This window comes from Phalacrocorax carbo, chromosome 4, assembly GCF_963921805.1.
Source record: "Phalacrocorax carbo chromosome 4, bPhaCar2.1, whole genome shotgun sequence".
NCBI classification, from domain to species: domain Eukaryota; kingdom Metazoa; phylum Chordata; class Aves; order Suliformes; family Phalacrocoracidae; genus Phalacrocorax; species Phalacrocorax carbo.
This window is the reverse complement of record NC_087516.1, coordinates 14,442,286-14,456,920: the sequence shown is the minus strand read 5'-3', so window position 1 is coordinate 14,456,920 and position 14,635 is coordinate 14,442,286. Positions and strand designations below refer to the sequence as shown.

Below are 14,635 nucleotides of genomic sequence, written 5' to 3'. Positions count from 1 at the left end.
TTAAGGCTATTTCTCAAGCAAGCGCTCTTGGTGGGTACTCTGCACAGTTCAGCTCTGGGGCGTACGTCATTTCTGTGCTGCCCTTACAGAAGCAAAACACCCCTGACCAAATTCACCTCTTGGCTGTATAGTGGCCAGTGTATATTGACTTTTCCTTCATCCAAATCTTCAAAAAATTTGCCATAAGAAAACATCATTATGTATGCACTCACTTTCTTTATGAATTGCATGCCTTGGGCATGTGTATTATTTGTGAATCTAAATATCAGATAGGAAGGAAATAAGGTCCCTATCTGTGAAAATCAGAATTTGTTCACATTTCTTTCCATAACCAGGAGAAATCCCTTTATAATATATGATATGGTTCACTTCAGTGCTCTGATACAGTGATGTCTCATGTGAATTCAGATAATCCGTAGCTGAAACTTATATTTCCCAACTCATTGCCATTTTTATGGCTGTTAAGAACTGTTATACAGATAATATTAATCTCAATAAAAATTGTCCAGAACTACTCATGTCACATTAGTTTATTATTATGTGACAGATATATGTTTGTGATTTAAAGTGAAACATTGGTGTGACTAACTAAAACAAAATAAATTCTAATAAAAAATAAAAGGCTCTGGTCAGGTATATTCTGTAGCATATACATGAGTTATGAGCAAATAATTGACAATAATTTAATATCTGAGAGAATCAGGTACTCAGTAAACAGAGGTTATTGGAATTATCCCTGCATGACTTCAGGTTGTTATCCCTAAGTTGTTGCTTCTTACTGTGCTTTTTTTTAATGGTAACAGCTGTCTTCTATACTTTAATGCTTGCATCTAATAGTCAATGCAGACTCCTAGTCTTCATCTAGCATTCCCTGTATCCAAGAATACAACCAATCCTCACTTTCAGTCATGACTGCTGGGACTATTTTGGCAAAGAGAAGGCAAACAGGATCATGAAAGTCATTGTAGGTTAAAAATGGTTAATGTGACATTCTGTGATCTTAACATGATTTTCTTTTTCCCAGTGAAAACAATAACTTCAAATTTCTTTTTCTAGTCTTCAAATTTCCTATTTCTGCATAAGGAAAAATATTAATATAAGAAATGAGCTGCATAATTAAGAAAAAAGCCTTTAAACTCAGTATCTCAAGGTTTACCCTACACAAAATACAGTTAGATTGTCAGTACCAAAAAGAAGAGAGTATGAGAACTTTGTTAGGGTTGAAACAATGTCTGCTGAAGCCAATGTAATCCTTCCACTGACTTCAAGGGCCTTTGTCTGGATCTTGCTTCTTTTGCACCCTTGTGAGAATGAAAATCCATCTAACTTAATTTCTCTGTTGGATATTTTGAAACAATCTGAGAAAAAACCCTTAGCATTCTGCAAGGGCATAGGCTGCCTTGACTGTAAGCCAATGAATTTTAGTGATACACATGTAAATATGGGCTCACCATATCCAGACTGAGACAAGCATTTCTTGTGACCTATGGAGTTTTATTGTCAATAGGCTTTAGAGTGAAAGCTTTCCTTTATAGCCAGTCTGAACCTCTCTTGTTTCAACTTACACCTGTTGTTCATACACTAGATTCTGTCTTTTGAATGAAAGTGAGCACATGTCTTCTGTGCATTCAGACAAAAACAGTTAAGAGCTGCTTTCAAAAATCTAAGACTCATTCAATGAGTTTGTACAGAACTGAGTTTTGTCTGTAAGTTACCTTTGGTTAATGAAGGGTTGAAACCTCAACAGTTCTCGTTCAGAGAAAACCGATCATCAGTAAAAAGTGGAAATACTCCTAAGAAGTCATGCTGGTAAAACTGCTACCAGCTATGTTACTGTGGGATTTCAGAAGCTCAGGAGAATGGAAGTGTGATAATACATTAAATTGTGCTGTGAGCCAGCAAGGCAAACAGTGAACTTCGTCAGACGTAAAGTTGAAAGAATGTACTTCGGATTTCTTCTGATACCAAATACAGGGTTAGAGATTATTACACCTGTGAATTCAGTGCCATCCAGAACTGTTATAACTGAAATATTTCCTCTGATCATATTAAAAATCTACTTGGACTGGCAAAGAACAGCTGTTCCTGTGTTGGAAACACATGAAACATTTGATGAAGTAAGGAGAAAAGACAGGCAAAAACAAAAAATCACAAATTTAAACGTGACAGAAACCAAGCCTGTGGTGTCTGTATGTTTGCTGCAAAATATGAAAGCAGAATAAAACAGATGGGCAGTGTGAGCTTTTCAGTTCTCACAGGTTTAAGGAAAAGCATAGATCTTGTGTTCGGCATTATTATTGATGTGATTCAAAAAGGTGAAGGGAAGACAGCATCTGTATTTGCTGTAGAAGTGCTTCCCTAAATCAGATTAATCTTAGCTGGCAGAACTCTAGCTGGTAGTTCTGTTATTCACATCAGTGGCTAAATCTTTGCTTAAGCCTCTGAAGCATTTTTATACAATTATGTCTTGTAGTAATCAACTTAAGTTTAATTCTCAGTTGTATAAAGAAAACCCTGTTTGTTTAGTTCACTTCAGTTTTCTGAAATATGAAGCTTGTTTTCATGTTCCAAAAGCAAATAGAAAAGTTCTATTGACCATCTACATGCTATTTATTATTTGATATGCCTGTCACATTGCATCTTACAGATCTCCTCTGTTAACTAAACAACCTTAATCTATTTGTTCAGGGAATTTTTTTGTTCAGCCTTGCCCAGATCTTATCTTTTTTGACTGTTTTCTTTCAGATGTTATGAAATCAGGTAACCCAAAGGACCTACCTTTGTTTTAAATTACAGCATACCTTTTTTTCAATATTTTCCTGTAACCTGTTTAGAATTAGATGTTATCAATGTGAAGTGGTAGCCAATGAACCTGCCATTACATTTTTTCCTTGAGAAAACTGAGCAATTCATGGTTGACTACACCAACCACACACTTTTCATTTCTAGGTGGATGTTTCAAGCCCAGCTGATACCAATAGAGACCAAAAGTTATGATGTCCTGGTTGCTGATTCGTAGCAGTACACATGAAACTTTTCTGTAGATTTTTCTGTATTTCAAGCTTTAGAGCAAATGACATCGTCACACATCTTTCAGTCTTCTTTTCTATGAATCTTTAATCTACATAAGGAACACAAAATTGTGACCTCTGGAAGGTTTTTTACGGTTATTAATCCCAAAAAGTAATTCAGATTCTCCCCTTCTGCTGTACATATATAATTTTTGTCTATTCTTCATTTTATCTGGCACTGTCAATATAATGACCTAGTTTTGCTCACTCTTACTGAGATTTCTTAGAGTCCTCTTGAGGTGAAATAATCTTCATTCTTTTACCACTTCACATAGCTAATAAATATTGTGTTACACCTCTCCACTGCTGAACTGCAGAGGATTTCAATTCTAACCTCCTTTTGTGCTGAAGATAGGATATTTATTCCTACTATTTTCTTCATGAACATTCAAGCCCCATGACAGAATTTAACATGTGAAAGCTCTGACTAGCTTCCAGCTGCAATGGACTATACCAAAGACTCACTAAATTCCACATATACAGTTATCTCCCAGGTACCTTCAATCTTTCATGAGCTTCCTTGTAGCCAAAAGGAAGGGGAATAAAAACGATGGACTTTGAACTTGGATATCTTATTTTCCATAGACTCACAGACCAATTCAGGCTGGAGGGGACCTCCAGAGGCCTCTAGTCTAATGTTCTTCCTGAAGTAGGGGCAGCATTAAGATCACGCCAGGTTGCTTGGGGCTTATCCAGTCAGGTCTTGAAAACCAACCCCTAAGGATGAAGACTGCATGACCTCTCTGCTCCTTAATTTAGAAATTTGCTTCTACCCCACTTATTAACACCAGAGAGAAACATTGATGGAAGCAGTAATTGAAATGCAGAGTATTGAACCTGAGTCCTTTATAATCATTGTGAGCCTTTCCACTGAGTTAGAGGACTCTGACTGGCATACGCAGTGAACATGAGTCAAGCCACACTCATGGTTTTCCTCCGTGCCAAGGTAGTATCTTCAAGCACTAGGTGCCCACTTGGTCTAGATTTTATAAAAGTTACAAATAGTTTATTAATCATCCTTTTCTACTTGGAAATTATATACAACACCTTCTTACTGTACTTTCATCCTTCAGACAGTTTTAGTTTGACAGTTTTGGCTAAGGCAATTCATAGAATCATAGAATTGAAGAAAGCTAGAAATGGTTTCACAGGCAGTATCAACAAGTAGCAATTAAACCGTGTTTTTTCCATTTTTTTTCTCATTTGTCCAAACCTCTGAATTTCTTGGGCCAGCTGTGATATTAGTTATGCCTGGTCCTGTCACTGAGCAAAGACTTTAAAGGTTTCTCTACACCCATTTCTATGTTGCTCTGATTTTTCTGTGTACAAAAAGCATTGGAGTAGCGCTAGTACAGACTGGAAAAGTTGTGTTTATGAAATCAATGTCAAGGTCTTTGCCACAGCTTTGCTGGTCATTGCTTAGTGAATGGTTCAAGGACAGCCCAGGGCTCTTCTGAATCCAAACTGTGAGTTAGCTCCTTGCAAAAGTCCTTCAATTTCTCTTATGAGCTGGTTCAAAATACTTGAATTATGAAAGAAGTCTTTCAATTAATTTTCTTAGCTGGGGATATGCATAACAGGAAAAACCTGAAGTTAAGGTGCTGAATTTCATACCCTGTTGTTTGAACATGCTTGCTAAGCGGAAAAATGTTTTCTGAAAAATTGATGTGTAGTCAAAACAGAATTTCACTTAACATGTTTGAATTTAAACTGCTTAAGTAAAGAGTTTTTATCTTTTAAATCCACCTTCCTTCATAAACAGTGTTTTTACTATTTAAATGACTTTAGCTAGAGTATTTATTTAAAGGAACTAGCTGTCTTTTGTATAATATCTGCCAGAAGCCCTCCATTCTGAATATATTCAGTAACTTTAATTGCAATGCTCCTAGACCTGCCAAGTTGTCCCATTGACTATGTTAAAACCTCCATGTTCTGTACCCAGCTGGCAGCGGTCAGCGCAAAGGCAGAGCCGTGGCCTTGCTCTTCTGCAGTCCGTGGAGCTTTCAAGAAGCTGCCTTGGAGAGGACATCTTTTAGTGCCATGCTGTAAACTGGGAATAACCACATAACAGAGTGCTGCTGGAAGGCAGGCGCTCTTTATGGTGACCTTGCACTTTGCTTTCTCACCTGCCACGTGAATGTATGTATCATGTGTGTCTCCAGGTATGTCACCCTAAATCAGCAGCATCTTACTTAAAAAGTTTGTTCACCTTCTGGCTTAAGTTATCCCATGGATTTACTTGCTGTAAAAGCAGTTTAAAATAACCTATTTTGAGATTTGAGGCACGGTTATGAGTCTATCAAGTTGCCTCAGGGACTGAGGGTTTGGGCTGCTCTGTGCAAGGTGGTAAACCCTGTTGTGCCTTCCCCCAGCTACATTCCTGCCTCTAAGCAAAATAAGCAAAGTCGGCAGAGCCCATGGTGGGGAAGATCGCTTAGGTAGGAAAGGCTTTATGGTCTGTGTGCATCTGTATCAGGTATCAACCACTGCCTGAATTAGTCACAGACAGATAAGCACAGATCTAATTTTACCACTCGGCTTTCTGAACATTACAGACGCAACTGCATGAAGACTATATTTGATGATACATACAGTTATCAAGTAGATTTGTCAATTTCTTTTCTGGTCACAATAGAAATGTATAGTCTATTTAATGGTGCAATATCATAGCAGATATTAAAAAGATAGAAAAGGCACAGTCTTATAATGAGCAATCCCTGGGCAATGCATTGTTGTACCTGTGGCAGTAGCTCATAAAGCTGAATTTCTCCTTTTGACCAATTTTACCCTCAGTGAAGTACTAATGACTGTACCATTCCAATTCTTAATTTTTATTTTCTTAAACTGGGGAAAACAGTTTGGAGTGATGTTGAATGTATCACTGATTTTAGGAAGATACAGAAAGACCCTAATGTAGTTGGGTGTGACCCTAATCTTTTTACCCACATGAGAAGTGCAGAGTCAGATTGTGCTTGTTAAACTTCACAAAGACAAAGTTTAAAATATTCAATTCATCAGTCAAAACTATGCTGTGCTTTTCTCCATTGAAAGTCATTGCTGTATTTTCAAGTCATAGATCAACCACAACGACTATTCAACATGAAATCAAAATTCCAACTCTTATCAGAAAACAGTTATCAAAACCAAGAGATTGTTTTGTTTTCAGCAAATATATTCAATAACAGCTGAACAGTAGCTCTTCCAAAAACTGTCTCATCAATTGAAAGATTAGATATAACATTACATATAAAAATGTATAGAATTTCCTACCATAATTCAACTACAGAGAAGTTTTATAATATAAGCAAAGATATTAAATCTTACAGTTTGCCTCTACCTCACAACTTCACCCATATGAAATCAGGGGAAGGAGAGTTTTTTATATGGTAAATGATATGACAAGTGACTACAGGGGAGAGGAAAGAGACAAGTCAGAGTCTGGAGTCAAGTTAAAGTTGATTAAAGAGCTATCATTGCAAACAGCTGGAGTTTGTCCCTGGGAATATTGAAACCAACAAAGCTAAATAATGTTGGGGTTTTAAACCATCTAGAACTTCAGGAATTTAATGTTTCAGACCCATAAATGTTAATGTTCCCTAGACACAAGTATCAGCAAATAAGCATGAAACAGAAATCTCTTTTCCTTAAGTCCTGGGTGAATTAAAGATGTCAAAGGCATCATGAAATTACTACGAGTAATCTCTGATTGACAGGCTCTAAAGTCAGAGTTTGGAGGCATGTGGATGACATGGGCTCTAGGAGATTTCCTCTTACATTACACATATAACTAGAACTGCTGCTGAATCAGGCAATTGTAGGTAGCCAGTAAGTTGTGCAGAAGAAATACAGTATTTCACACTGAACTACTGGTATAATTTTAACTTTCCATTCCAGATGGTAATTCATAGTGAGATCCTTTTCCTTACACAGACACATACAGATCCTACATTATTTCCAAACGTGCAGGGAATGATTCAAAGTAATTTCTTATTTATCCTACATTTCCCCAGCTGCTGCTACACAAATTACAAACATAGTCTTAGTGTGCTTCACAATTTCACATGATTCTCAGGAAAGGCAAGAAAGTGTGAAATTCAGAATACTAAGCTGTAAACTTCTTTCTTTTGTCAATAAAGGTGTCAAGTTTGGATGAAGATTGATCTCACAGCATGCAAGCAATATAAGTCTTATAACTGCTATTGCTATCTTATTCCTTCATGATGTTTCCTTTAGAAATAATTATCAAATTTTAAAAAGAAGAAAAAAAAGGGTGTTCTGGTGTAATACATTTTGCAATATTTCACTTTCTTCCTTATTTCACTTATGGGCATACTAGACAAACTTGTTAGTGAAATCTAAGTATATATTACTACATATTTCAGTCAGGATAGAATTTTCTAAGAGATGTTTGAATTGGAATAAGCAAGTCATCCCTTGGCTAAAAAAAATTACACAGGTGGAAGTTCTTTGGAGTTCATCTGAAGACTCATTCAACAGCCTCTTTTGACAGTTTACAGTGCCTTCTCGTTAGAAAGCAGTGCAAAATTCAGCTCAAGGGGCAGATGTTTTTCTCATGGTGGACTGATGCATCTCCTGCTGTGGCAACGCCACACCAAGAACATGGCTTCAAAATTGCATTAAGCACAAGTTGCCGGTGAAAAGGCAGTGCCACACAATGCTTCCGCATCACAGTCACTGACATGCAGGGTGAGCCAAACCAGAGCAGATCCAGGCTGGCAAAGGGAAGAGATGAGTTTCCCCCAGAACAGGTCTGCTCCATGAGTAATGACACTGGGTCAACAAAGAGAGTGGGAATGCCCAACAATGGTGACGAAAAGCTGTCTCCATCCCTCCTGACAGCAGCATGGACATAGGTCAACAGAAAATGATCCTGCAAGTGCAGCTCGCTAAGGCAGTGTTGTTCCCTTGTGCTAAGAAAGGCAGAATTGAGCTGATGCTTCAGCACATTATAATCTCCATCCTCCCTTATCCTCGCTCCTTTCCCCAGTGTGCTACCTGCCATTACAGACAGCCAAGTGGGGACTTGCGGGCTAAAGGAGAGCTGCTAGACTTATCCAGTTAGCGTCAGATAGCTAGCAGGACTCTACAGTATGTGAGTGTACATGCATGTGAGAATGGCAATTTAGTAGAAAGGGTAAATCACCAATGTTTCTAATTAAAAGATTTCTTGGGTCTGTCACAAGCGTAGTCCCTGAGGCAATCAGGCACCTCCTAGATGCAAATCTTCCATCTCGTTCCCGCTGCTATAAAGAATAAAGTACATAATCTTGAAAAAAAAATCCATGTCAATGCTAACCATATGAAAAAAAATCCACATGAAATGGAGACCTAGAGAATCTCTTTAGTATGCGTGTTTTCCCAGGGCAGTAAAAAGATGTAGATAAAATCATTTGCCTTTGTGTATGATATGGTTTCCCTTGGTTTTGTAATGATTTAATTGACTTGGCCTTCATACCAAGACGGGGAAAACAGGTTGCAGGTTTTCTTTGGGTATGAAGTATAATGCATTCCTTTCCGTATTTTACAGGGACATCAAACCTGACAACATACTACTGGATGAGCATGGTAAGTGAATCTTAACTGCTTTCTCTCAGATATCCCGAATTCTTGAGATCTCAGTGATATGCTCATGACATGCTTTGTAAATCCGCCTCAGATGTTGGATTTCTACCTAAAACTGGACTTTCTGTGCAAAGTCCCTCTGTCTACCTTGTGGATTTTGTAATTTAGCCTCCTATTGCAAAAAAAAACCCAAACACACACAAAAAAAAAAGCTGATCTGACACTTGCAAGACCTGAAAAAGAAGGAATTTAGTATGAATTGAGAGCAACAGGGACACCTGATAAATATAAGTTAATATTTTATTAACAAGATTACTGTGAATCACTATAATCCCGTTTTAGGGACCTACCAGTAGAACATTATCAAGCACTTATTTTCTCTTCTAGAACTTCTGAAGGGCTGAGAAATTTTGTATAGCAAATTATTTCTCAAGTATGTATCTGACAGAAGTCTGTACTGTGCTCATCACCACAGGCTTCCTTTCCAGATAACTGAAAGACATAGACATGGTTTCAGTCATCTGATCTACTTTGGATGTCTGCACTATACACCAGTATCTATTTGTCTTTGGTGACTAATACCATAAGTTTTGAGTAAAGATATAGATATCCACCTTACAGATGTATGTTTTGCAAGATGAATGTTATCCTTGAAGTCCATAAAAGCTTCAATTAAGCCACAACATAGTAACATAATTTTTACAGAATCATCAGATTTCACTTAATGGAAAAACATGCTAAATATATGCACCATAAATATGCTAGGCTGTAGAGGAAGCATAATGAATTCACCTAAAATGAGTCTAACCAAGTGCACAAGAAGGAACTTTGTTTTAGCCTGTGCCCTCTAAGATGGCACAACAGTTCCCTATATGCTTGACTTTACCCCTAGGTCTTTCTTACAGTTCATTAAGCAAACTGTGCTTACACAAAGTATCATGGAATTGCATACACACAACATTTAGGACTGAGAGTTTGTCTCAGTGAGTTAGATTTCTTTGACCTCACTGAAGAAACCTATTTTGGCTGAAGTCAAAGTGAAGTGTTATGCCCTTCACATTGCCTTACATCTTCAAGCCATTAAACTGACTGACTTTCATAACATATACCAAGATTGTACATTATAGATATTTCTGCTCCTTAAAACTAGTTTCACTAAAATTTATCTGTATGGCTTAGGGAACATAGCTCAGGAACACAGAAGCAGTGAAAACAGGAGATTTTTCTTAACTCATAAAAGATCAATCTAGTTTACAAAGAAAATAAACCATGAAAATGTATACAGCATATTCAGAAACATTCTGGCAGATGAAGCCTGAATTTTCCCGTATATTTTTCAGCAAAGTCACATCTCAACAGTGCTGAGCACAGGTTCTGATGCATCAGTGGAAATAAGTGTTTGATGATCATGAGAAGCATAATGCTACATGAGAATGAGGTAATCAGTGTCTTAAAATAGTCTTCAGTCCCTACCAGATGATTGCCTGGTCTCCTGGAGAGATTCTCTGCCCCATAGGAGAGTCTCATCTGAGGAAAGCAGGGATGTTTTCAGGTTTCACTCTCTGAATCAGACCTCTCTAAGGAAATGAATGCTGTCTGTAAAGCTCTCATTACATTTCCCTCTCAGCTTTTCCATAAAGCTCTTCCTTTTACAACTAACACTAATCTCTAAATTGGGTAGTAGTGCTCTGTTTTGCTAACATGCATCTGAAACAGAATTATTCCAGTGATGGCTGAAGGGACTACCTGATGGTTCAGGATAGCTATTATTCTTGTATTGTACAGAGAAAAGTATTATAGAATACTCTTCATGACAGTATTCCGCTTCCTGTACTATTCCTTTTGCTTTAAAGGTTTAAAACACTATAACTGAAATAATAGTGTTTGGAACTGAAAGCTGGCAAGTCTGTTGTATTTTTTTCTGAAATATCAAAGAAATTAAAGACGTCTTTACATCTTTCCATGATCTGTTAGTTATAATGTCTAAAGAGATGTGGAAGGCCTTAAAAGCAAAAAAAACAAACAGTGGCAAACTGATTAGTATATTGCCTTTTTTCAGAGATGATAACATTATTTCTACAGCTATTTGGTGACAACATTGATATTAACATTTCCGGTCGTTCTGCAGAAATTACAAGGCTCTACTTCAGCATCCAGGTTCTGCATTGTGCAGAGTGACCACACCGTTATTAAACTCTGTTGACAGGAATTTTGCAAAGGTTTGATTTCCTCTGAGGCAGGTTTTTCAGCACATCATTTCATAAGACCCAGCAAGGTCCCTGCTTGGTTTCCTGAGGAAGAACTCCCTGCTGGATCAGACCCAAGGCCCAGGCCAGTATTCTGTTGCAGCCAGTAGCAAGAGGAGATACTATTCATGGAGTGTGCCCTTTGCCACTTATAGTCATCAAATGCTTCAGTGCTCCTTATCACCCACAGTTTTTGTATTAGGACATTAGGGTATCTCTGTAGATTCCCCTTTAGAATCTGGATAAACCTCTGTCAATGAGTTTGTCTACTGCCTCTTTGAGGCTGCTGCTGATATTGGCCTCTACAACTTCCTGGAGCAACAATTTGTAGAAGTTTACTGTCCTTTGTGAAAAAGTGTTTTCTTTCATCCGATTTGAACCATTCTCCTTTCAAAAAAAAACATCCTCTACTTCCAGAATTGCAGGATTTGGTAAATAATAGCTTACAGTCACAATCTTCATCATATTCAAAAACTCCTTCAGTGCTTTCCTGCCTCACCTGAAGAGCCTCAGCCTTTTTAATTTCTCCTTACAAGACACTGCTCCATTCTCTTTGCCCAACTCTGTTGCCATAGATAGTGTTATGGATACACAGGCTTTCAGTTTCAGAGCAGAAGAGCAACAGTTCTGTATCAAAGATGCATCTAGTTGAGTTTCTTATCTCCAAGAGTTGCCAAAAGTGAATGACAGAGCAGGATATAAAACAAGGCAGGTTTTTGTGATACTTCCCCATGTACTCACCCAACCTCCAGCCTCAAGCATTTCCTGAGCTTGGTATGGTTTCCACTCATTTAATAACTTTCAGTGCTCTTTTCCATGGTCTTTTATGGTACTTCATTGAGTGGAGGGAACTTTCAGCATCCTTAACATCTTGTGGTAAAGTGTTCCTTAGCTTAAACACAGATTATGCGAAGGCTCACTACCTATTAGTTCGTTTTGAAGGTACTATCTGCTAATTACACTGAATGCCTCCTACTTCTAGTGTTAGAACTGCTTCCTCATGGTTGTCCATATTGAAATCACAGACCAGATATTTCACTTTTGGCTTTAATAGGACTAATTATGTTTTATTAGGTTTGTGGGGGTTTTTGGACTGGATTTTTGCATCTGCTAGTGATAATTTTACTCAGTAATTGTTTCTCTTATGAGACAGCAAGGCAGATTCAAGCCAGCACTTGTATGTGCCTCTTTATATATGATTATATTGTTTTATGGTCATCAAGGTTTTCCTTGAAACTCTATTTCCTTGATTACATGAGAATCTCAGCTCTCACTTGAAAACTAACAGCAAAACTGTAAAATGCAGCAAATAAGCAATCCTGGTCTTAAAACCAAAAACAGGGTTAAAAAACCCGTGCATAAATTCAGTATTTAGAACCCTGATGTTAACGTCTGAACAACAGAACTGGCAACATTATTACTCTATAGTCATGTTTGGGAGACATAAAGTCTCCACTAAAGATGTACCTCTGGTGATTGCATTAGGGCTGGTCCTCGTCATACCCACAGACAATTTTCAAGGACTGTGTCTCATTTAACCAACCGACGCTCATTAACAAGATGAGTGTTTTGAACATAATTCATTCACCTGAAGCTATCTACACTTTGAGAATACATTTGAAACTTTTACATGCCTACATGGCCATTAAACAGCCTCCCCTTTTGAAATGCACAGCCTTGCTGAACCCATCTATCGCAGTACAAGGAGGTTTCTAACAGTCTCCCTCATGATAAGCAGCAGACTGCCAAGTCATGCCGAATTCACGTGGATACAAGCTTATGCTCTTGTGCATAGTACAGCTGAAACCAGATAGATGCTTTTTAAATTATTCAAAAGGTTTGACCTTCTAAGGGCAAACCAGATCTGAATTTGCTCCAAAATGTTACTGTGTTGAGACTTCCCATCAGCTCTGATGCATCCTGAGTTGGTGGCATTAACTCCAGTCTGGTATTTCTTCTCTTTGCCCTCACATTCACCCCTTTGGTTTCAGATTCTGAGATATTCAATGAGGTTTGAAGTCCTGTACATTTTCTGCTGTTAAATGTTAGTCAGCCAGCCTCAGACACCTTTCAGGACTTGTTTTAATTGTCATTATGATTTGTTCTCTTTTAACAAAAACTAAATAATAGTCCAAAGAAAGACCATTTGCTGTTTACCTCAGATACTGGGATTTCAGGCCACGTGGAAGAGTGAGGCATAAAAGTGACACAGCACTTCTGAAGTGTATGCATAAAGATCCTCAAAGTCATATATATACACTGTGTTGTAGGTATTAACTTAGAAATGTTTCTGATTAAACCCTTAACTGGAAGCTGACTAGGGGAATGCAATTTTTGAAATAATTTGCACTGAGATACTTTCTGCTTACAATGTGCATGTTGGCGTTCACGAAATCAGTGCGGTCTGGGATGATTTGAAAAAGCCACTGCAGAGAGCCAGAGGAATGTGGTCATTTGCCTTTTCTTCCCTCTCTCCACCATTGTCATATTATCATATGGGGTCATGCAGCCATGGGATTAAGCAATGAGCTCTTTCCCTGGGATACTTGAATTTAGTTAGGTACTGCTGAATTATTTGTGCTTCACAGCTCTTAAAAGCTAAACCCAAGTGGCACTGACATACTGCTTAGTTCAATATTGTACCTGGTACCTGAGATGGGAGCCAGGGTACAGGCTTGGTTTTGACATTTAGTTGTTCACAATAATATCCAGAAAGGGAGATAAAGTACAAGGTGTGAAGCTCAGATGGGAAAGTCCCCATGAATTGAAATTTTGGAAACAGTATGAAGTAGCTAGTATCCCAGCATATTTACTGCAACAACAGCTACCTTTCCTTTTCCTATATGCAACAGTTGCAGTAAAAAGATGTATTAGAGGCTGATTAGAAGACTCCTATAGAGAATTGGGGTCTAACTGTCTCTTGAAATATTCACACCAGGAATGAACGTCTTAAAAAAAAACCAAAACAAACCAAAAACCAAAACAAACCCCCAAACAAACACTGTGTGCAGTGCCTGGGGCAGCACAGCCATCTACCTGCCTACAGGACACCTTGCTTTCCCTCCATAGCCAATTAGCAGCCCTCTAAACAACAGGCAATATGGGCCATGGGGTGGCCATGTGATGGGGCAGAGCAAAGGCGGAGTTTTTTCAGTGGTACCAACACAGCTCTGCTGTGCCCTGCTATGCGTACAGGAGCTGCTCATTGTTGCTGTACCAGCAGCAGGATGCAGAGGAGCTATGCAGAACCTTCCCAATCAATCCCTTACCTTGTAGAAAGGCTTTTTTTGACAAAAAGCTTCAACCAGTGTATGCAACACTTCACACGTGTTATTTTGGTTTTGTTAAATTAGAAGAAATCTAATAAAATGGAAAGAAAACAATGCACTGCAGGAGAGGCAATTGTCATTGCAAATCAACTGTTTGGATCAGTCGGAATGGATATTATGCGGTAGGTGTTTTGCAACAGGCTATCATGCCAACACTCTAATAGGAAGCATCACTTACAATGCTGTCATTTAAATGACAGAACTTTATATTTATCTGTCAAAAAAGATAAAGTATTAGCCTGCCAAGATTCTTGCAGCTTTTCATTCTACGGTGCACACAGAATTGCTTAAAACTACTGCCATGAGGTGGCTTAACGTGGTTCAATTATCTTTTTCAAGAAGCCTTCTGCCACGGTGTTTTATTATTGCAGAAATAAACTGCAAACATTTTATGGTCCAGCCACCA

At 38.2% G+C, this 14,635-nt stretch overlaps 1 protein-coding gene across 1 annotated transcript in view; it reads left to right on the top strand.

Moving 5' to 3' along the window:
- The window catches only part of STK32B (serine/threonine kinase 32B), a 184,406-nt gene that overhangs the window by 115,487 nt on the left and 54,284 nt on the right, over positions 1 to 14,635 (top strand). Inside the window, exon 5 of the mRNA XM_064449122.1 lies at positions 8,620 to 8,657. Within this exon, the coding sequence (XP_064305192.1) occupies positions 8,620 to 8,657 (38 nt within the window). The remainder of the gene's footprint in view (positions 1 to 8,619; positions 8,658 to 14,635) is intronic.